Source organism: Cricetulus griseus, chromosome 2, assembly GCF_003668045.3.
Source record: "Cricetulus griseus strain 17A/GY chromosome 2, alternate assembly CriGri-PICRH-1.0, whole genome shotgun sequence".
Taxonomy (NCBI): domain Eukaryota; kingdom Metazoa; phylum Chordata; class Mammalia; order Rodentia; family Cricetidae; genus Cricetulus; species Cricetulus griseus.
The window spans coordinates 183,840,772-183,865,525 of record NC_048595.1 but is presented as its reverse complement, the minus strand read 5'-3'; the positions used below and the strand labels follow the sequence as shown (position 1 = coordinate 183,865,525).

General features: G+C 42.7%; 1 protein-coding gene across 6 annotated transcripts in view; it reads right to left on the bottom strand.

The window, feature by feature from the left end:
* LOC100754481 (zinc finger protein 608) overlaps positions 1-24,754 on the bottom strand; it is a 108,395-nt gene that overhangs the window by 60,420 nt on the left and 23,221 nt on the right. For 4 of the 6 annotated variants that reach the window (XM_027400919.2, XM_027400916.2, XM_027400920.2 and 1 more), the window contains exon 3: positions 3,647-3,902. In XM_027400919.2, coding sequence (XP_027256720.1) covers positions 3,647-3,902 — 256 coding nt within the window. Of the gene's footprint in view, positions 1-3,646; positions 3,903-18,865; positions 19,047-19,097; positions 19,347-24,754 lie in introns of those variants that run through there. The other 2 variants (XM_027400922.2, XM_027400921.2) reach the window with 2 other exon arrangements.

Sequence of the window (24,754 nt, the reverse complement as noted above, 5' to 3'; positions counted from 1 at the left end):
AAGCATTGAGCCTGCCCACTTCAATAAAGTGCAAAAGAAAATCCATTCAAGACTCCTAACACCAAGCTCAACACATGTATTTACACACAGTGCTGAATCCACCAATTCCCCCCCCGCTGCTCTTTTTGAAGAGCATATTGTCAAACAAACTCTTATACTTTAGGCATGTGTGTCCCAAATGTCATGGGTGAAATGCTATGGAAATTCTTCCAACATCTGTGAGTAATCTTGTACAATTCATCATTGCTCTTAAACATTCACCTTAAAGAAGAAAGATCAGAGTAGAATAAGCAAACATCCACACGTAGAAATAGTTTTCCTCTCCTAGGAAGGAAGCATCTCTGAAGCTGGCTAATTTTTTCCAGAAACAACTATACTATTAACACTTTATTCCTGAACACAACTAGGTTCTTGAACAACTAGAAATTCACTACAGGCAGTAAAAAGAGAAGCAAAGACCACCTAAAGAAAGCTGAATGCAATGAGGGCTTCCTAGAACAAGAGGCAACTAAGTGTTTAACCCAATGTCAAGTTTCGGTTGCACTATTCTTCCCCAACCTCAAAGAGGTTACAAGAAATATCCAATATCCCTGGGAGACTGTAACTATGAATTCTTGAAATTCTAGGATCTGAAAACACAGGCATATACAACCTCCACACATGTAAATGAACTATCAAATTAAATGTGGGAAAAACACTACCCTTTATAGTAGCAATGGAGGGATTTGACTCAGCTCAGTTATACAGGTGCCTGACAATTTTATAAGTATGGAGACAAGCAGTTCTTTCTTTAGTGAAACCTCATAGGACAAATTATTGTATATTGTTTTGCTCCCACGTCTTTCCTTAAAATTGTCCTTTTTTGAGCTCTGCAAAATAATTGGCTCCAAATGTCTTTGTTTTGTGTCTCTCTGCTTTCCCTGAAAAGGAAAAATTAATAGTCAATTGAGTTTAATTTTTAAATAGATGCCAAGGCCTTAAGCACACGATACTAAGAAAGAAAGAAAGAAAGAAAGAAAGAAAGAAAGAAAGAAAGAAAGAGAAAGAAAGAAAGAAAGAAAAAGTAAATGCTCCCTTCTTGAAAATGGGTGTGTATGGAATACATGTCTCAGGACCCAGGCCTTCATAAAGATTAGTTCTTTAATTCTACAGAGATCAGAAATTTAGCTTATTCAGCAAGAATAAACCTGTAAATGGCTCTGGCTCCACAGTGAACAGCCACACATGCCATGTCCTGGCACGTGTGAGGGAGCAAGGACACTGGCCCTGCCTGTGGTTGGCTATTATGCCTTGCTTCTATAGCTATGAGTTGGTGCAGAGACACCCATAGATGTGGCTGGGTGGAGGCATAGAAAATGAGTTAATCTGGAGACCACCAGGCATGGTGGCACTTGTTTGGAATCCCATTAGTCAGAAAGCAGAGTCAGGTGGGTCATGAGTTCAGTGCCAACCTTCAGCACAGAGGGAAACTTTGCTTGTTTGTTTGTTTGTTTGTTTCAAATCAAAAAAAAATCTTTTAGAGTCTAGGGTGGAAGTAGTATGGCTTTATTTATATATTATCAAAACAATATCTTCAAGCTATTTAAACACAGGGCCAGAGTATCAGAATTCTATTTCAGTTCATGTACTCTGGTTTTTAATCACAACCTCTCAACCCCCATGTTCTAAATAATCTACTTTTATAAAAGGCCAAGTTTAAAAGTCAAAACTAAACAGACTTCTAGGCAAACTGAAAAATAACCCAACTGTCCCAGAAAACTTATGGCTAATTTTATAACAGTTACCACCCAGTGAGATTATACCGCAGGAAGCCTGTCCTACTCCACACTTACATAAATAAAATCATGACAAGCAATAAACCCATTAGGAAACAGGAAGACAGTGTCTCACGTTAATGAGTGAATTTTCCATTTCAAATTTATGGAATTCAACCCCTGTTTTCTCCAAATCTGCTTTTTCCCCCTTGTTGCTGAAAATCTTGATGTAACTAATTAACTGTGATGTTGTTAATGTCTTGAGGGGTTGATCCAAATCCCTTCTCCACCACTTCTGCTCTATAGAGAGAACCCTAGGGAGGAAAACTGTACAACACGAGGATGTGGGGACCAGACAGAGACTGGCCCTTGGTCTTGGGAATGGATCCTGAATGAACAGGTAGAATAAGAAAAGTTTCTATCTATCTGTTCTCACATCACTCTCTAAGTCCCATATTCTGATAGTATTGTGTTCATCAGTTTCCCAGAGTGGTGAGAAACCCAAACTAAAACTTCAAAGATGGAGGAGATGAAAATTCACAAGTCAAATTAAATTGGAGGTATCACTTCTACTTACATAAACAAGAACTAACCCTGTAGCTGCTATTTTCATTCCTTTTTACTGTACAATTAATTCTTTTTCTTTATTATTGGCATCAGCTGCAGTCTTTGTTTTTAATTGTTAATTAAGAAATAGGCCATACAAGAGTGCATGGAATGTCGTAGTGGAATCCAAAGATTTCTCCAATAATCTTTGTTTTTCTCTTGAAGCAGCCAGAAATAAAATATTTCTTTTTCTGTCCAGCAATAACCCCCTCCCCCGGCCCCGTAGGGGTACACCGAAGCCTCCCAGGAATGTCATCTACCTTCCTCCTTTGATTTTGTATCTTCAGCCTTCCCCCTTAATAGGTCCAACTAAAGATTCAGTCTCCACCCATTCTTGTCACTCAGCCTTGCCCCGACTGGCCTCACAGATGCCCAGATATTTGCAGCTGTCGTCCATCTCCATTACCCTTGACCAACCTAGCTTGAAGGGACAAGAGGTTCCCATGCTCATTGTCTCCACTCCTCTTGAAACTAGTGTGCTCCCTCTTTCATCTTCCTTGCTCTTCTTTCTCACTGTACTTGGAGCAGGCTGCTCACCCTCTCTGGGAATTGCTTTTCAGTATCTTCTGGCTTGTTAATGGTGCATGCCACTTGAAACACTCCACACACCATGTGCTACGAGACGTGGCAACCTGATCTGGACCCACTATCTGTGTGGCTGGTACTCTTGACTTAGGTTCCCAATGGCGGTGATAGATGGGATCCAGTTTCCCGGGCGGTGTTTCCCCGGTGACTAATGGGCTGCACTTGCCAAACGGCTTACCGAGTTAAGGGGCAGGAAAGGTTCTGTCTGAGGATGCAGTAGAGATGACTGGCTCAACTGGGCCTTAAACCTTTGACATTAGCTTCATTAGCTTTGAGCACCAACCAGCCTCAGCTCCATCATGACGATGGCCCTGGCTGTGCGCAAGAGCCACGGCTAGATTCAGAAGGTAGATAGATATATAGAAGACGCCACAGAAACAAACTAGCTGGCACACCACAAATCAACTGAGCTTGAGCTCTGTCTCCTTGATAACTTTTAGGAGAAAGTCGCTCCTGACCCCGCTTCTCACACATCCTCCGCATTAGCCCTCAATATGGAGAAGCATTTTAAGGCTCCTTAAGGTACAAGCAGCCAGGAACACAACGATTTAGCATCACTATTTAAACCCAGTCATAGGGCCTACAACCACCTTTCTGCCCTCTCAAACCACAAAACAAATAAATCCCCCTCACAGATGGACAGAGATAACACCATGGAGAAGAGGGCAGAGGGAGATAAATAAAAAATAAATGATATTTACCTTCTTCTGTTTCATGCCACACGATCCCTTCCAAATTGACACTGGTCCCAGGTTCACAGGGCCCAAGACACTCTGGCTCTGTCACTACTCCAACTTCACACGTATTGACACCCACGGACCGAGTCCGCACCAAGAGCTGTTCGACTGGTGCTGCAATATTGGATGAAGATGGGGAAAAGTAGGAGGGCAGAATCTGAGGTGCGAGACTGCTGGCAATCGGCGGCGGTGGTGCCGGCACTGTAAACAGGGGGTCAACCTGAAAGACAGACAGGCTTACTGCAGGGGTGATGCATTCTGGGAGTTCTCTGTAATGCAATCTTCTTACATGGCTTCTAGAACAGATCATCATTCTACATTCCATTTGCAATTACCATAGGCTTTGAGTGCTCTCGTGGTGTCAAAATAGCAGCAGACCAGAAATGAGCATTTTGTGTTTTCAAGTCCAAGAAGGTGAAGAGGGGGGCACTAGCTTCCTGAACGAGAAGCGGGCCTTCTCAATTCACCAACGGACCATCTTTTAGTCTCTGGAGATGTGAATGAAAATGCTTTGTAAAATTACCACTATTTCCTACTCAGACAGAAACCTCATTTTCAAAATTACAACATTATCTAAAGGAGAAACTGATAAATACTAGTAAAGAACAATGTCTGTGTTATTGGACATTTAAATAAAGGAGATGGACTACAATTGTTCCCAGAGAACTTTATAAACCATAATGAATTAAATCACTACTAAAATATATTAACTTACTCTGCTGAATCTATAAAATTTATAACTTGATTATACACAGTGAAGCACGTAAGCTGAATATTAGCCTGTGTTAAGAACCAATTCCTAATTAAGTGTTCTAGCGTGAAGTTTAGCAGGAATTTATAAAGAGGATAAATAAATGTGTATGCCTGGCATCCACACAACCTGAGCCTCCCCACCCACAAAGCCTTCAGTGATGCACTTTAACAAGATGACCCAGGAGCTTGCCTGACACAGGATTGGTGGCCCACCCCGTCCCCCAGCCTCTCAATCCAAAGAAATGGATATTGCAGCCAAGTACAAGGCCTTGAGGTACAAGAATGTCCCCTTTGCACCCCTAACCTCAGAAGGACAGCAAAGGTGTTCTTCCCAAGTTTAGACAGCAGACTGTGATGAAACTAAAGCCCACAAGTGTCCAAGACAGATTGCCAGTCATTCATTTGGTTCACTTAACAACTACTAGGAGTGCTATTGAACAGCTTTGACTTGACCTTGGAAACAGGTCATCGGTTGTGAAAAAGACTCAGAGGGACACACCTGTGCACTAGGACTCCAGTTAACCTGCGCACTGTGTGCAGACAGGGCCTCAATTCAAGGGACAGCATCTTGCATTCATTATCAGTCAGGTAAACTAACAGTGAATGTTAAGAAAGATTCACAGATGGTTGACCCAGTAAAACTCGATCTAATCTGCTGTGCATCTATCCCTTGTTTCATAAAGTCTCTTTGCAGCCTTTTGGCTACAGATTTAATATTATGTATAAAGTTTTTGTTGCTTTAAGAAAAAAAAAACTAATAAAATGTGAGTATTTCAATAGAGTCAGATAAGGAACTGGGCTCCTTGAATGGTGGAGGCAGCCTGTCTGTGTGTGCTCCTGGGTGAAATGACCAGGGGAACAGCTACAATTTGCATTCCACCTAAAGTGATGAACTGACATTCACTTGCCTGAGTGATTCTAGATACCAGAGAACAGCCCTTCACCCAACTGCATGTTAAAGAAACTTAATTTCCTGCTCTCAAAGCTGCCATAATACTTCTTTTGCATCATAATTTTTATTGTCCTGCCTTCCTGGTCCTGATGGCAGTCTCAGAAAGAAAAGCCCCCAGCAGGACCAAGTTCCCGATAAGGTGATGATTTAGGCCTTCAGGGAACCACGCATGGTAAAGTGAGGCTCCAAGTTCCCACCAAATGCTCCTATTTTAAAATGGGAGCTCACAAATGAGAAAGGGGGTTCTGAGGAAGGAAAATTAGTATGGGGGAGGGAGAAAGAGCTCATCCTAACTTCAGTCTTTATTGCAGCTAAAAACCTGTGAGAGATGAGAATTACCTTCCAAAATTAAAAAACTGCGAGATGATGTTAGGTGGTATGAAGCTAATGGCACAAAATGGAACGGTTTTCTGAAAAAAGCCTCAAGTGGCCTGAGCCACAGCCCCCATCCATGCTGAGAACAAAGACGGCTTGAGTTGATGTGTAAGAAACTGGACCAGAATAAAAGAAGTGAGGAGTCAATAGAGCAAGGATTCAGAATTGGGAGGTAAGAGCTGAGTGGACAATGGATGGGACCTGTCTGGGTGTACTGTGTGTTCACATTGGGCTTCTGACTCCAGGCCTGACACTGTCTGTGACCTTCCCTCCTCCTTTCACCTCCCTGAGGCCCACTTTCCTCAACTGGAATATGGATTCTTCAGACTTCTAATACTGCTAACAAATCTTACTACACCTGTTTCAGCTCAGAATCCCCATCGCAACACAACCTCACTTATAGACAGAGCTGCCTGGGACACACCCTAAAATATCTGTGGTACTTTTTTAAAATTTTAGTTGTGGGGTTGCTGCTGCTGCTACCACTGCTGCCGCTGTTGTGGGGGCCAGACCCAGGGCCTGGATCAGGCTCAACCCATGCTCTAGCACAGAGAGACACTCCCAGCCCCAAGTCCAAATTTCTGAAGAATTTGGGTGTCGTGAGAGCAAAGACCTTCAAATAAGCTAGGCATGGTTATTTCCATGAACACAATCCAAATGTAATGATCAAAGCTGAGTTGGTGGTGATCATATGGAAACCCCACCCAACATGTTCCCAAATGAGGAAGTGAGGGTTCAGAGACTTTGGCAATAAATACAAACTTACTCATAAAATGATAATAATCTCTGAGTTGGAGGGCAGCCTGGTCTACAAGGTGAGTTCCAGGACAGCCAGGGCTAATACCCAGAGAAATCCTATCTTAAAAAACCAAACCAAAAGGAAAAAAAAAAGAGAGAGAGAGAGACATAATAGTCTAAAGCCCTTAACATTTGGCATATCAAATATTCGTATCTTTGATTGTCAAAGTGAAGTATTCTCTTACTTTTCCTATTATCCTGGTTTTCCTCCTGGAGCTCAAAACTCTTGTTTCCAGCAGAACTAGATTTTGCTCTACCCTGCATTCTCCCCCATTGCCCTATGAGTCTTGAAGAGGTGGGGCACAGAGACCACCCATGTGGCCTACAGCAGACCCTCCTCCCTAGAGGTCACCAAAGGGAAAGAGGACTTTTGGGGTGGGAATTACACCCACTCCCAGAGTGTTTTACTTGGCAGATGCGCTATTTTTTAAAGCATTCCTCTTATTTACCAATACTGAAGAGCTCAGGGAAGAACCTGAATGGCCATTAGCTCAAATAATGATTGAGAACATGCTTCACAAAGCCCACACACATTCCTCACCTCCGCCACATGCAGCCTTGTGTGCCTGAGACCGTCACCGAATGTTCCAGCAGGACTGGCCACCTAGACCAATCCACTTAACGATAGGAGAACTTGTGTCTCCCCCGCCCCTGTTTTTTTGATGCAAGAACAATAAGCTAACAGCCATATTAGCCAGCAGAGCTGAGAAGAACATAGTGTAGTGGGGAATTCACAAGGGAATCACCTATCCCAGGAGACTAAATCGGACTGCAATATTCAGACTATGGCCAGTATTTTCTACCAGGTAACGCCCCAGTGAAAATGTTCCTCTTAAAAGGTTTCAGTTCTCTTGTGTGTGTCATGATGGTACACACAGAGCACACATACCGTACAGAAAGCAGGACCTTAAAAGATATTCTAGAGTTAATTTTGTATTTGTTGAGGCAAGGGCTCCTTAAACAGCATAGCCTTGGCTTCAATCTGGGGGCTCTCCTACTTCCATCTCTCTAGTGCTGGGATTTCAAGGCTTCACTACCATACCCAGCCTCAGTAGTAATACAAAAAAGAAAAAAAAAAAATCAACTCTTCTGTGCCCTGATTTCTCAGGTCACTGATCCACACCGAGGCCATAATTTCTTCAGCCAATGGAGCTTGTTAATGCAGAGAGGTTGGCAACCATTTCCACAGGCCTGCCTGCTGGAAGGCAGCAGTTTCCTTCTGAGCAGGCCAGCTGAGGCGGGCGAGATCTAGGGTTTTGTTAGCAGGAGCCCAGGGTTCAAGTCCTGTCTCCACCAGTTCATGCCCTGTGGGGCCCTGAGCCAATGGATGGGACAGCAGGATTAGAATCTAAGAATGGAGCTGGTAAGGACCATCACACCCGCTGGGTTGCAGGGAAGACTGAGATAGCTCATGCAAAAGGAGTGTTCAGTACAGGGTACAGCTCAGTGAACACTGGCTTAAAGGGTGGGGAAGCCCCCCAGTCTGATATTCCAGCTCTCTGTACTGTGCACACAACCTTACACAACTGCTTTTTATATGCTACTATACTTAACAGAAATCTGTAATCCCCTCCAAATGCATGGCTAAATGTGGTTAAAGTGTGCTACAAGTATAAGAAAAGGGGCCTTCGCCCAGAGAAGCTCAGCCTGGGGAAATATAGCCTCTTTCAAACACCGAGACCTGGCAGCAGTCTGCTGGCAGGATCCTCCCCCATTTTATAGCTTCATAGCAATGACGAGAGCACCCCAGAGGTCCTGATGAGTCCTGAGTTACTCCAAGATCTCTCTTCTTCTAATCTCCAGTTACCTCTGTTTTTCACACGGCCTCCCTGAGTCTCCTTCCATTCACCTCAACCCCCCACACCCACACCCACTAAAGAGCACCTTCTATCTGCTAACCTCGGGGCAACCTGCTACAAAAAGAATGGCCCCAAGTCCCTGTGCCCCAAAGCTGCAAGCTGCATCAAGGGAATCAATCAACACTAATTAAACAATCAGAAATGGGCCAGAAAGGCAACTTCAGCGGGAGAGATGCATTCCAGGGAGGAGTGGAAAAGGTTGGACATTCATGGTCAACAGTGAGATGCAGACAATGGTCTTTAGCGCTGGAATCCTAGCTTGGCCATTCACTATGGAACCTCAGGCAAGGCACTTGATCTCTTCGTGACTCTGTCTTCCTCTGTCTTCACCTAGCTAAGGTGACATGGAGTCATATAAGCAACCTTAGTTCAGGGCATAGGACAGAGTAACACTCACTAAGCAGGAGCTAGTCCTACCATCAATATTATGGTAATTGCAACTACAACTGAGACCTGAATGAAAGGAAATTGATGGGTGGTTTGGTCCTATGAAGCCAAAGGTTAGGCTTTACTACATGCAAAAGCAATTCAAGTGAGGCAATTCTGCATAGCTTCCTAGAGGAAGAAACATACACCTAATCAGATGGTCCTCATTTAAAACTCACTGGGGGTTATATAGGACTAACAACGAGAATTAAAATCAGAACAAAAGTACTGGCAGTTTTAGCAAGGGTTCCTTTGTCAATGCTCTTGTCTGTCATCATGATGGGATACTGATGCAACCTAGTAGAGGCCAAAATAGGAAAGCAGCCATCTCCAGTTAGGGAAAGAAAAAAATAAATAAATAAAAAAGACTCGTAAGTCTAACAGCTGGTGGTGGCAGCCTGTCAAACTGAGGAAAGTTAATGTCAAGAACAGACGCGCCGCAGTCTCTCACTGTTATTTTTGCATGATTATTCCCAGGTGTTGGTGCACGCTGTGCAGTAGCCTGGCTATTTATCACGCCAGAGAGCCTAAGAGCAGGGATGGGGGAGCTGAGAGGGCGGAGGGAGGCGGGGAAGAGAAGGTTATTTACACAGATAGCGGCACTTAGTGTGTGTAATCAGAAGTGGGGGGAGGGGAGGGAACGACGACTCTGCAGAGGTCCTGGCAATATTTTCTCAGTTCACCTTATTTCAAGGGCTTCCTGAGTGCTGATGAGCCAGGAAGGCTCCAAAACTGGAGTGATGGTGGTGGCTGCTTTTCATCATCGAACATTTGTGTCAGCCAGGAAAGGCTTACAGTACCAGGAAACCCAAAGCTAAATACAGAGGGGTCTCCCGGGCACGGCTGAGGGGCACTGCAGCAGGCACTCTAGACCAACAAAGACACTTCCACGTGGCTCTACTGCAGGAGACAGATAGTGCTGCCAGGAGTGAGAAAGGAAAGCCCAGGGCTGCAGACAGGGGAGCCTCCTCACTGCAAAGACCATCCCACCCCCACCCCGAAATTGGCCTGCATCAGTGCTGAACTCTGACAGGGAAAGGTGCCCCTGGGTTTCTTCCATCTGTTCTCACAAATCTCCACACGGGTCCTGTCGTTAACCCCTCAATCCTGGGATTCTCAGACTGCCAACCGCCAGAAGCAGGAGGAGTGGTGTTTCATTTTGCAGAGTCAATGTTTTGATTCTCTGTGCATGCTGGGGCATGGGTACTTAGGGTTCACATTTTCTTCATAACCTGGTATTTGGCTCTTTTATTGGATGGCCCAGTCACCTCTTAACTTTAAAAGCATTAGACAGAAAACTGCTCTGCCATAAGTGGGAATCCTAGCTCTTTGGAGGTGACCACTGGCGGCTGATGGCAGCAAATCTGTGCTATGCATCTGTTTGACGTCACTATTTCATTAGCACAGTGAGGTCGGCTTAAAAACTTGTCCCCTAGACACTGAACCTCCCGCCAAAATTAATCAGGCTTGAATGTCCATATCCCCGGTGGGCAAACAAGAAGAGCTCCAGCTTTGGTCATTATTCTTAGTTTGGCCTCTCTTAAATGTGGTAGATGCTTCTGAGAGCCAGAATCAAAGCAATTTATGCTTTGGAACGTGCAGTACAAAAAATAAAGGTGGGGGAACAGGTAGAGCAAACTCATGCTATAAAGGACCAGCTCTCCTCTAACCTGGAGTCTCTATCACCACCACTTTACAAGGGCAGAAACAGATCCCAAAGCAGGGGCACCTTATCCAAAGCCCTGCCTGCCTGCATGGTGTTTCCAGCTTGTTTGTATAGAGTTCACACCCTGAACTACTGTTTAACACACACAGCATAGAGATTAGAATAGTTTTCAGACACCATAGACAGAGTTATACTGTGCACTCTTTTTTTCTTTTTTTTTTTCATTTGATCTTCGCAACATTGTGAGGAGAAGATGAGAGTAACCTTGAAGGGTCTCTTAGAGGGGGTGGGCAAGCCAGAATTTGAACCAACCGAGGTCAACTAAAAGTAGCCTCTTCTAAATGTAAGACAAAGCATAAGATGGAGCCTCCTTCAAAGGGAGTTTCTGTGTACACACTTTGTGTACACAGGAAGCTACACACCTGAAAGCCACAGTTTGATGCTCTCCCACAAAGACTGTGATCCCTGCAGAACACCTCTCCTCCTCCCCCAAGAGGAAGAGGAGATGACTCAGCAATTAAGACCACTTTGTACTTGAGCACCTGAGTTCAAATCCCCCAAACCCACGAAAAAAATGTTGGGCATGGTTGCACACACACCTGTAAATCCGGTGGTGGAGAAGTGGATGGATGCAGACAGAGAAAGATAGCTGGGGTTTTTTGGATATTAGCCTAGGTCAGGTTTGCAAGACACCTCTGGTCAAGGGAGTAATGTGATAGTCCCTCAGAGGGTATGCAGAAACACACCTGCATAATACAGGGACAGTGTCTCTCTCTCTCTCTCTCTCTCTCTCTCTCTCTCTCTCTCTCTCTCTCTCTCTCTCACACACACACACACACACACACACACACACACACACACACACACACGGTAGGGGATTAGCTCCATGGTAGAGGACTTGGTATAGCATGTATGAAACCCTGGGCTCAATTCCCAGCATCTAGAGAAACAGCCACCTGAAACCATGGCTGAGATGCTGCCAAAGCCTAGCCATCACGGCTCCGGTCCCCTGGGGCCAAGAAGACTGCTTCCATTTCCAGCCAAGACAAACAGAATGCTGGACACACAGAATACCAACAATCTAGGCTCTCCATGATGCTACTTGAAGGAAAAGGGTGTCACTGTCCATGAGGAATTACCTCAGAAGTGGCTCTGTGTGTAAGCACATGTAAAAAACATGCTGAAACAACAGCATGACTTTAAATTTCCTTGTCTAACCTTGGCTGTTTTCCAAGCACCACCCAAGGTATGAGTGTGTACAGACAGTGTAATTACACCACTGAGGCCAAGGCTTTAAATTTTGTTTTGTTTTGAAGCTAAACTAAATCTACTCTCAAAGATGCTCAATGTATAATTTCATAGGAATCTGGGCCTCAAGAACCATTCCACCACACCGTATCAGTTGTCACATGCTTAGCCTCATTTGTGTTCTCTGAAAGACTCCTGCCCTGCTGCTGAGCCAGACACTTAATCTATTCTGAAAGTGCCACTGACATTTTTCACTGCTCAGAGTGAGGTGTGCTTTAAATAGTAGCAGTAAATGGTCGGTGTTGTCATATCTGGTTCAAAGGGCTTCTCTGGTTTCCTCTCATCACATTTCCAAAGATACTTAAAACATAAAAACAAACCACAGGGAAAGGCAGTGGCAACCATAGAAGCTACTAGAAAAGCCTTCTTCATTCTGGGAAGAATCCTTTTACTGTCTACTTGGTATAAAGTCATTTTCCGAGAAAAGTTCCACCCAAATTCCATTTTTACCAATTAAGTTTCATTCCCTTCCCTTTACAAAGGCAGCTCAGAGGTGAATGAGAATGCTGTTCAATAGAAGGTGCCTATGAGAGCCAACAGGTCACTTTCAACTCTGCTGAGCAAGGCAAGGCTAGGAGTCACAGATATGCATACTACCATAGTTCCTAAATTCCTCTGAAGTCAGGTTGCAAAAGGGGGAATACATGGCCAGGTCTCCCCTCACCCTGCCAGATGTGAACTCATCTTCTTGAAGGCTGGGAAGAAAGGATAAGAAAGTCTACTGGGAGAAAATCCTCTTTTTCCTGTTCTCAACTAAAATCCTTTCTTTCTCTACCCAGGTTAGGTGACCTCTTCTAATCACCCAAATGGATTCCTGTAAGGCATTTGCATTCTACAATATATGCTGCTGATGACAAATAACAAGGGGCTGTCTGAGTTACATCAGGCCCTCAGGCAGTGTTATGCAAAGGGTCAGAACTTGTTTTACCAAAGCATCATGGACCAACCACAGAGGGTAACAATTTGGACTTTGTCTGTCTTGGTATCAATACCTACCTATTTTTAAGGACACACAGCAACACATTCATTTCTACCATGCCTCTACCAATAGGCAGATGTGAGTCTCCTCATTTGATTTCGAGCAATAAGGGAAAAAGTTCAAAAGAGAAGCTACTTGTCCAGGTCAGAAACAAACAAACAAGCTGTGGGTGGGGGAGGGGGAGACAGAAAGGAAGGAAGGAAGAAAGAAAAAAAAAAAAAACCAGAAGCCATGAATTTCCCAGTAATGTCTGTAAACACCCTCAAGTTCACTATCACATAAATCCTCTTATGTGTTTGGTATTGGGGATCAGACACACACAGAGCTTCAAGCATATTAGCTAAGTTCTCCTCAAGCCCCATAAGACAGCCAAAAAAAAAAAAAATCTTATTCTCGTAAAGTTCTACATGAGTAACTTGTAGTTCCCAAGTTCAGAATTATTTTCCCTTCTGAGAAAAGGACAGATTTGGAAACCCAATAGGTCTCTCTCTAGAGAGAACATTTTGTCTAACATGAGAAACTTTTTCCATATTTTTATACATAGGGCAGGTGGAGATTCTTCAGCTATAGTCCTTAATGTTAATGGCACTTGTGCCATTTTTAAGAGTTCTCTCTCATTTGCTGTTGAAAATGCCCAACACTATACCTTTACACCGCCCCAGAACTTACAGTGTAGCCCAGGCCAGCTTCAAACTTTCAGCTTCCAAAGAACTGGGATTACAGGTGTGAGCTGATACACTCAGTTTAAAAAAAAAAAAAAAGGAAAAAAGAAAAAAGAAACAATAAAAAAAGGGAAGTTAAAAATTCTTCTCATAAAAATGATGCTAAGCCATTTTGCTTTGAATAAAAGCAAACACCTGAGTGTAGAGGTACAGGTCTGTTTTCCCAGGACTTGGGAGGTGGAGGGAGGTGTTATCAGGAGTTCAAGGTCATCTTTAGTTCCATGGAGCCTGAGCTATATATGAACCTGTCTCAGAAAAAAAAGAGAAGGGAAGGAATGGAAGAGCCAGTAAAATCCAGTGCTGAGGGAGAAAGCTTGTAATGAGAGATTATTATTTAGCACCCCATGTAAGAGCAATACAGAGTGAGCTAAGGTGTGAGGGCCTAGTTTTTGTGACAGTAGCACCATGTATTGACCCCTGCCCTCCCCTTTGTAAGAGTTGCTAATGAAAGCTGCCTCACTGTTAGGGAAGTCATCTTCTTATCCAGTATCTTTCTGTCAGGTGCCTCTATGTGGCAAGCATTGTTCCAGGAGAGATGAATAGTCACTGCAGAGGAGAGACTATGGTCAGGATTCAGATGGTCAGTTAAGCCCAAGGCATTATGGGAGCATCGAGGGGGTGGGGCAGGGAGTGTGCTGAGGTGGATTTATAAGATTGTGTAGGTCTTGGCCTAGAGAAGAGGCTACTGTAGATCTAAACCATCCTGAATGAAGCAGTAATTAAGGGACTATCAGTTTAGAGAGCCAAGCATGGCTAGAGGGAATTCAAGAGTCCAGGCAAGGATGAGAACCTAGGAGTTTCTGAGGCTAAAAAATAGCATGGGGGTTTCTGAAGTAGGTGAATGAGAACATTAATTGGGCTTATCTGGTAAAACTCACATTGGATGAGAGAGGGCAAGGGTTGGCAGAGAGAGAAAGAGAAAAACAGAATATGAATGTATGTTACTGTGCTATGGCAGAAGTTCAAACATGAGACGGAGTGAAGATTTGAGAAGGTGGGAGATGAAGACAAGCTCAAAGATGAGTCTCAAGTGTCCATTTCCGTTAGGAGAGAGAGTCAGTCTCCGAGAAGGGGAACCTGGGGAGAGGGCTATGTGTGGGGAAATGTTTGCTGGGCAGGCACAGGATTCAAAGGCAAATGAGCTATACTTCAGTAATTACCAGCATGAAGAAAATATGAACCAGTGGAAGGGTGAGATGCTCTTAGTGAAAAAGGGGTAGTGTAAGGAAGGAATCCAGAAAACCCTAAGAGAACGGAGGAAGAATGGTGGTGTGGTCCCAGCCATCAGGAGGAGACCAGATTTAAAATGAAGCTTGTCTCAGAGGTCTGATGCTCAATGCCACCAGGGACTAGCAGAAGACCTCCCTCTGTCTCTCATCTACCAGAAGAATGGGGATGCTAGCTTTTTAAAGCATTTTCCATAATTTCACCATAACAGCCACAGGCCACCCCTGGTGTGTGGTCCCTTCACCAACCAGGAGCTTTGTGTCTCAATCCAGGCTAAAGGGCATGACTCAGTGTCAGCACCCTTTGTTCCATCAGTGACTCATGGTCTTTGAGAAAACCTTAAATGCTTCAACCTTTTGTGTATCCCTGGCAGCCAGGAGGGAAGACAATGTGACCTTCACCTTAAGAGGAGTCACAGAACCTGTGGGTATCAAGTTATTTCAAGCTCCCCTACTAGCTCCTGCTCCACCCAAGATCCCTAAGGGCACCAAGCTCACAGAGTCTAATTTGTCACAAGTCTAACATAGCTAGAGCAGCATATGACAGACTTGCTACTCCAGTTTCTGAAAACCAGAGGTTATTTCCCAACAATGATGAAAAATGAAAAGCTTTAAAATACCTGGAAATGGATCTATAATTAAATATTTACAATTACTTTGAACCTGATCTATGATGAGATTTGGACAGAGGGTGATTTTTTTTTTTTCTCCTCTAGATCCTGCATTCTGGGCAAAACCCTAGCTGAAAACTGGTCAGATTCTTCTGATGTCATCTATAAAATGGCACTGAGAATAGCACCTCCATAATTAAATAAATAAATAAATAAATAAAAGGGGAAAAAAAGATTTTTATGAATCACAAATACAAATGAAAACCAAAGGTAGAATTTATATTTACTTTCACACTTATTATACCTTTTGTTTATAGAGACCCCCCCCAAATAAAGATGGAGGAGATGTTAACAGTGTCACATTCTCCAGACATTCATATTTTAGATATATTTTATTTCAGAAGAGAATTTAGATTGTCATGAAAAGTTACTAAGAATCATTGCTGGCTGGACAGATAGTTCAGTGGTTAAGAGTGCTTACTGCTGCTCTTATGGAGGACCCTGGTTCAGTTCCCAGCACCCAATGGGGCAGCTCAGAACTGCTTGTAACCCCAGTTCCAGGAGGTCAGATACCCTTTTCAGGCCAGCCAGAGCTATATAGTAAGGCCCTATCTCAAAACCAACAACAAAAACCCCTGGAAGCACACACACAAAAGTGAATCTCAACAGGAAAATAAAATGAAATTAGGACATTCCAAGGGGCTGGGAAGGCAGCTCAGTCAGGACCTGAGTTCATGTCTCTTGTTCTACTAAGGTAAAAAGCTAAGTGTGGCAGCATGTGCCCAAAATCCCACTGCTGGGAGGCAAACACAGGCAGATACCTGAGACTTGTTAGCCAATCAGTCTAGCCAAACTGTTAAGTTCCATGTTCAGTTAGAGACCTATCTCAAATTATGATATAGAGAATGACTGAGAAAGATAATTGAAATTGACCGAATGCACACATAATGGAGAGCTCTCTCTCTCTCTCTCTCTCTCTCTCTCTCTCTCTCTCTTCTCTCTCTCTCTCACACACACACACACACACACACACACACACACACACACACACACACACACATCGGGGGTGGGGTACTAATTCAGGGACCATTCACCAACTTCATTCATGCCTAACAAATAGTATCTGTTCTAAAATCGTAGTCACATGCAAGCAGAAGTGACGACTTCCAAATGAACTCATGGCTACACCTTTCAGAGGGTTATTCCAAATGTCCAGGAATTCTTAACATGTGAGTCATATTTTATACAATGTGCCCCTCCAAAGATGACAGAGACTTATTCCATACACTATTATCAAACTCTTGTGGCCTCCAGAGTTGCTCTTACCTGCCGTAAAATACATGTTTCTATTCACTTTTCCAATTAGTCAAGAAACACCTGCAGTTTTAGCAGGAAACTCAGCTAAATTTAAATCAAGCTGACTTGAGTCATTTAAATCATCAGCCAAGAAAAACTGCCATCTTTTCAAATTAAAGAATCCATACTTATTTTTTGCCACAATGGCAATACACTTCATAAAACTCATGGGTGGAGTATTATTTATAGATGGAGGGGGAAATCTCTTCAAATATTTTCATTATTTTATTTTAATGCCCTAACTTAGCCCTTCTACATACACATTTTTATAATGCAAACTGCACTCCAAACCTCTTAATGCATTTTTTCACATTGTACAGCTGTTAGAAACACTACATAGCTGATTCTACATCAAAATTAAATGGAGCATCTATTTAAACATCTATTTAAATAGCCAAAGAACTATCTTCTTGAAGTTAATCGTGGGTATTTTTCCAGTATATTAAAATCTAATAACCTTAACCCAAACAACTTACATTTAAATTGTTTTTTGTTTAAATAATAAAAAAAAACAGAATTACTCAGAACCATCAATCACCATGAGATAAGCAGCTGCAATAAGTACCTTTGTTAATCAGCATTAACACTTATCAATAAGCATTCAGTCCTTGATGGTAGTGCTAATTTTAATTACAGCATCAAAATTTACTAGGAAAAAGGAATGCTCATGGAAAGCCACTGTCAGCAGATAAGGAATACAGAGCACCTAGGATTAAAATATCAAAATTGGGCTGGTGAGATGGCTCAGCAATTAAGAGTTTGTACTTTCAGGGGATTTGAGTTCAGTTCCCAGAACCAACGGTTCACAACCACTTGTAATCCCAGCTTTAGGGGATGTAACACCCTCCTTTGGCACCCATGTGCTCCTGGACACACTCACATAATTCTCATTAAATCTCAAAAAAAAAAAAAAAATGAAGTACTGAAAACCTCAGCACTTAGAGATCTGCATGGCTTTGGTTTGGTTTGGTCTGGAGTTGTATTTTGTTGAGTTGGGGTGAGGTGGACTGAATGGGAAGGAATAGGCTGGTGAAATTTATTTCAGTAGCTTTGATATTCAGTACATTCTCATGCTTTGAAATGGTTTTTAAACATCTCTTTAAACAATCGATCGAAATGAGCAAATCCCTTTCCCAATACCTGTCACATGATTTTACCCTGAATAAATCTATTCATTAAAAAAAAAACAAAAAACACTATTTATTTGGACGAGGGGAGCATGAACCATCAAACTGTGCACATGTAGAGGTCAAAGGCCAACCTGCAAGAGAACTTCTCTCATTCTCTCCTGGGGATCAAATGCAGGTCTTCAGGTTTGGTGGCAACTGCTTTTTCTCAAACAACCCACCTCATTGTCCCAAAAGCTATACATTCTGGTAAAGCAATCAACTTCTAATACACCTCAAAACTACATAAGTTTCTCTTTAAAGTAATATGTCTTACTTCTTTTCAGCAAGGCATAATAAGTAGCACACCCCTCTACTCCCAACACCGGGGAGGCAAAGACAAAAGGGTTACTGAAAACCCTAGTTTTCAGGGTAAGCTCCAAGCCAACCAGGGCCATATAGGAAGACATTGTCTCAAAAACAAGCAAACAAAACTCCATTCCTTATCCAGGCACAGTGTCCCATGTTTGTAATCCCAGTGCTCAGAAAGCTGAGATAGGAGAATCACCAATAATTCAAGGCCAATCTGTGCCACATAGTGAGTTCCAGACCAGCCTAGGCTACAGAATTAAATCCTATCTCAAAAACACAAGAAATAGATTTGAAAATATCAGAATTTTGATTTAGCCGTTTCTTTGAAAGCTAAAAATTTGTGGTCTTAAGAATTTATGGGTACAAGCCAGGCATGGTGGTGCAGGTGGGAGGCAGAGGCAGGGTCTTGATGAGTTTCAGGTCAGCTTGGTCTACATAGGTAGCAAGATGATCTAAGAAAAATCATTTCGTTTTTTTGCTCAGAGCCACAGGAGCTTGTGGCTAAGTAAACACCCATGACTTAGCATAAGTTCCAGGCATAGCCCACTGTGAACATTCATCCTGCAACCTGGTTTCTATATCCAGAGTAGATGGGGAACTCAGGGTGTGTCTATGGCCTTAAGTGTCCCCAGGGAATGGTGAAGGACAGCAGACAGAAGTCCTGTGGCTGTTACCTCATCTTGTAAAACCTTCTGGCTTCTTCTTCTTCTTCTTCTTGGCCTTCCATAGAAGGAAGTCATACCTGACACACTGGCTCAACACACACTGTGACTGAATGGTTACTGTAACCTCACAGTTCTGGTTACCCTGCTTGGGCCACATGTCACAATCTGAGCACAGGCCCACATTCTCAGAACTTCCTCTGCCCTTTGTCTTGCACTATGCCACGGGCCGCACTCTGCTCACCTTGAAGAATGGCAACTCTAGTGAAAATTCCATCTGGCACCCAATCTGTACATCCTTCTAGAAGAGAACTGGTCATCTTTCACTTCGCATCATCCTCCAACTGCCTCGTTAGAGAAACAAAACAAATTCTCACTTGCGTGAGGGAGTCTAATATTTTGTCAAACACAAATGAAAAATAAACCCAATCTAAGCTGTCAGAGAATCATGAAATGCCCCCTGGCAGTTCGTACGGACTCTTTGAAGAAATGAAACTTCAGTTTATCAAGTGTGATTTATAAGCAACACTGATTTAGCTGGTAGATAACACGACTGTCTAATCATTAGTCAGACAACAGCCATGTGAACACATCAATTATGGGCCACTGCCAAAAGCCCTTGAGATCTTGGAGATTAACAGCCAATCCTCTGTTTTACAAGCTCACATCAAAAAGAATATTAATAAGAGGAGGGGCAATGTGAAAGCTTGTCAGAGTAATTCAGCCACTAACACAGGGATTTTTTTTTTCTTCTTCTTCTCTTCTTTGCTTTCTCTTTGTTGAATTGGGCCCAGGAAGAAGCTGGCATCAGCTACAAAGTGTAATCCTGCCAATTTCTTGGAAAATGTTTTTCACTAACATATGGGAGCTTGTAAGGGTCTGCAAACTGCTATTTGGTGAATAAAGACAAGCAAGACTTCTTCATGTCCCCTTGCAAACGCCAGGATGACACAAATTGAATTGTTATTGAATTATTTTTAAATTAGCATGCACAGTAGAAAAAGCCGCTGACTTACCTCAATCAGAATTTCTATAAAATCTCCTATGTATTCCGTTCCTAATACTTCTTCCTTCCACTGAAATTTAATTAAGAGGCACTACTAGCACTAACCTACACATTAATGAGTTTCTCCAAATTAACACAGTGCTTTCCATTGTCGAAGAAATCACAATGTGTGCTAAGACTTTAATGTCTTCTCTCCAGCTCTCTCAGGGAAACAGGTATAAATTCACTGATATTTCTAGAACTAGAATTAAACCTGTTTTCACCACCCACATAGGTAGCATTTACAAATGTGTGTATCAGAGACACAGCATTCATTTTAGTTCTAGCAGTGTTTAACTTGCTACCAGTGAGGACGGCTGTATTTTTGTAAATGATCAGATTAAAGCAAACAGCTGGCAACTAATTGTTTAGTGGGGTTCCAGCAGGCTCCCTAATATATGAACAGAAGCCATGGCAAAATGTGTGGCCTGGGTTTCCCCACCACTTGCAGATTTGTTTGTGCTTGCATTTGTAAAAGACTCTGTATTTACTAAGTGTTTTCCTATTATTTCATTTGTTGTTCTTCATTTGAAAATCAGCAGGGGGTGGTGGGGAAACCGTTAGGAAAGGGAAACGAAGCAGGGGGTTCCTGTTACTTCTCAGTAGTCGGGCTGTTTGGTCCCCTGTAAGTCACTTAATTCAAGGGCTTGTTGACGAGCAATTTTAAATCAAGGAGTCTGTACTTGGGTTCAAACACTTTGTAGAGGCGAAGAAGCCCAGCAGTCACAGGAGCTCGGGTTTGTACTTTTGTATGTTTCTCCTTTCTCCTAATCCCTGGAGACAGGAGTCAAAGATGCTCAGTTAAAAGCCTAACTTGTTAACCTAGAGGCAATTGAGCAGCCAGGAGTAATTCAGGCAAGGGCTGTGCCACTTTTTCATTACAGTGAACATTCCAAGAAATGTTTTCAGTCAGGTATGAGAATTCTCTTCTCCATCAGTTTTTGCTCAAACTGTCTTTTCTGTTGTGCCTGTAATTTTTGTTACGCTTTTCAAAACTTGCAAATGTTGCTCCTACCTCAGCCTCCCTAGAGCTGGAGCCTATCCTGGCACTCGCTCTGTAGACCAGGCTGGCCTTGAACTCAGAGATCCACCTGCCTCTGCCTCCCGAGTGCTGGGATTAAAGGTCTGGCCACCAATGCCCGGCTGAGCCACGACCATTTCTATGCAACAGAGAAGCTGCAGAATTCATTCAGCTACAACTGGCATTTAATCATAAACGTGCATAAATTTGATTGGCTGAATTTATACTAGAAAGTATATTTTTTAAAAACTGTTAAACCACTTATAGTGGCACAAGCCTTTAATCCCAGCACTCAGGAAGCAGAAGTGGGAGGATCTCTATGAGTTCAAGGCCAGCCTGGTCTATATAGTGAGTTCAAGGCTAGCCAGAGCTATATAGTGAGACCCCGTCTTGAAAATAATAATAATAATAGTAATAATAATAAATACGCTTAGGTAGCATGTTGAAGTTAAGGGGTAATTTAAAGGTAAAAATATAACCACTGTTCAACTGTTTTACAGGCAGGATCTCACTATGTAACTTGTAGGCTGACTTATAACTTGCTATAAAGACCAGGCTGGCCACAAACTCAGAGATCTGCTACCTCTGTCTCCTGAGTGCTGGGATGAAAGGCATGCACTACCCTACATGACTCACCCAAACCACTGTTCTTTTCAACAACAGTTATAGCTAATGATTACACAGGAGCACAAACAATGATAGATAGAAGCACCTCAGATAGGGTAATATTCCAAGTTCTTTCATGAATTTTAGCATAGTGGGAAAAGGCTAAGCTGGTGCTTGATTTCTTAAGATCTCATCACACTTCAAACACAAGGGCTGACTATTTTTATGCATTATGTATATGTACACATTTAGTGTACATAAGTGTGTTGGGGTGTGAGAGAGGCCTGAAAATGACTTTGAGTGTCTTCCTTAATCACTTTACACCTTAGTTTTGAGATGATGTCTCTCACTAGACCCAGAGTCCTCCATTTCTGCTAGACAGTCTGGCCAGTACACAAGAGAATTCTGTCTGCACCACCCCAGGCCAGAATTATAGGTGAGCGCTGCCACACCTGGCTTCTTAACTGGGTACTGACGATCTGAATTCAGGTTCTCACTCATACACATCATCCTTTTTACCCCCTGAGCCATCTCCCCAACCCGTACACCCTTCTTCTTATTTCCTTTGCAGATCAGGTTTGCCTTGGTGTAAATTTTTCTATCGGTATCTCTTTTGTTTCTTTGAATTTTGAGGGTATTTTCTTTTCACTTTTGGAAGAGTAGCTGTCCATTTTAGCCCTAGGGGTTTTGTGGCTAACAAAGAAACCATCAGACATAAAACTTCCAACATGCAGGACATCACTTCAATCTGTTATTCTGACACAGTATTAACTTTCCAAGTACATCATCTTTATCTTTGTTCTTTAAGCTTCAACAGACAGGCCTTACCAGACTTGGGAAGCAGATGCGATCCAACCAATTACACAAATAATGGCACTTTTAAAGAAATGCACATAAATGCAAGACAGACAAAAACCCAGACCATTTCTAACAGTATCTTTGCCTATGATCTCATAAGAGGAAAAACAAAAAACAAACAAACAAAAAGATCCGGAATCAGGAAAGCCACCATGAAGGCTCTCCTCTACCCTGTGACTGCCGTAAAGGAGCACACAGCTCAACAAGTACTGACAGGGATAAAAATAAGTAAGAATGTCTTCAGGGGTCCCCCCGGCTCACAAGGGAAATGTGCGCACACAGATCACAGGACAAGATGGAAAAGGTGTACACAAAAGACTTTCTCATCTGCAGTGCTGAAAGTAGAAATGGGGGTGGGGGATGAAGCTCTCAGGGGAAATGGACAAACATTCAGAAAATTCAGTCCCAGAAAGAAAGAAAAGCAGAAACAGATAGTAGGATCCCCAAACAGTGGTTTTTGCCCATCATCATAAAAGAAGTCAAAGCGCAGGACACCAGAAGAGGTGACCTGCACAGGTGTAAGACTGAGGAGGAAATCCATGCAACTGAGTGTTTGGAGACTCCCTAAACTTCTTCCCTTGCCATGGCCAGTGTCTGCACTACTCAACCAACAGGGCCAGCACAGCACAGTGCGGCTCAGCTACTACCTAAGCAGTTCATTTATGCAAGGAAGTTTCTGACCCAAAATTCTAGGAAGCAGGAGTAAATGTGTCCTAGCCTTAAATCTACCTGGGGCTAGACCTGCACAGTCAGTGCTTCCAGCTCCAGCTCCCTTCTGGTCACATCTGCAAAACACCGTAAGTGTTTTAAAATAGTAATATGGTGATGTTTGTGTGAGGAGCTATCTTTTCTAAAAGTATATTTGAATAACTATTCTTGATAGGGAGAGAGGGTGAGAGAGACAGAGAGAGGGAGGGAAGGAGAGAGAGAGAGGGAGAGAGAGAGAGAGAGAGAGAATCTTCAGAGGAATGGCTTGAATCTATCCAAATGCACACAAAGGAGGAGAAGGGCAGGGCACCTGGGACTCAGTGTATAGGGAATGGAGAGGAGGGATTAAGCATTCCTTAGGTAATTGAGATATACAACTCTGATCAAAGTATAATGATCAAGCTAGGCATGGTGGAGCACGTCTGTAATCGAGCCAGAGGCAAGCAAATCTCTGTGAGTTCCAGGTCAGCCTGGTCTACAGAGTGAGTTCCAGGACAGTCAGGACTACATAGTGAGACCATGTCTCAATAAAACAAAACCAAAAACCAAACAAACAAGAAAGACTTAAAAGAGAGTTATAGCACTAGAAAAGCAATAGAAAACAATTTGATAATCTTGGAATAAGAAAGGTCCCCCTAAGCCGATGCATAGCCTAGCAGTCATGAATGGAAACTAATTATGGACTTAATTACACAGTTTTAAGAATTTTGCACAGGGGAGCTAAGAGATGGGAAAAAATATTTGCAGGGGGCTAGAGAGAAAGTTCAGTGGCTGAGAGCACTGTCTGCTGTTCCAGAGGACCCAGGTTCAGTTGCCAGCACCCACATGGCAGCTCACACCTGTCTGTAATCCCAGTTCCAGGGCATCTGACAACCTCACACAGACATACATGCAGGCAAAACACCAGTGAACACAAAATAAAAATAAACCATAAAAAACTTTGCAAACCACCCACCACAGAGGCTTGCTTAGACCTCAGGGGAGTATGAAAGGATGAGTAGAAGCAAAAAAATATGCAAAATGTAAAAAAAATAGTGTCTTTAGTTAACATACATCTGAAATACTTTCAAGTCAAGAAGTGGCTGTCTCACTATAAAATCAGGCAAAGATTACAAGTTCTCAGTGCTTAAGAAAATACAGAGCTACATACAATGGCTTGTACCAATGAAAAACACAAATTGAAATGGTGAATTGCTATCAGATTAACAGTAAAGCCACAAAATCATAGCCCATGGTGGTAAATTGTAATGGAGCAGACACTGCATAGTGTTGGGTGACCCACAACATACAATCAGCTTGGAGGAAAATTACATTTTGAGATGTATATATGAAAAGATGTATTTTCACTAAGACATTTTTTTTTATAACTGAAAAATACTGCTAAGAGCCTCCATGCTGTCAGAGCAGCTAAACCTGTGGAATCCAAGGTAAAAGAATGATTTCCAAAACATAGTGGAAAGGGCAATGAGCAATCGGTCTCTTTAATGTGCTCTCATTTGTGCTGAGATGAGAAGTACAAATCCATATGATTGACAGGTAGGGACCACTTCAAGAAAGACATGGAACCTAATGGGGATTAGGTTCTAGAGAGCAGGCTAGGAAGGATGAGGTATTGGGGAAAGAATGCCCAGTGTCCATTATGAGGTAGATAATTACAACTTCA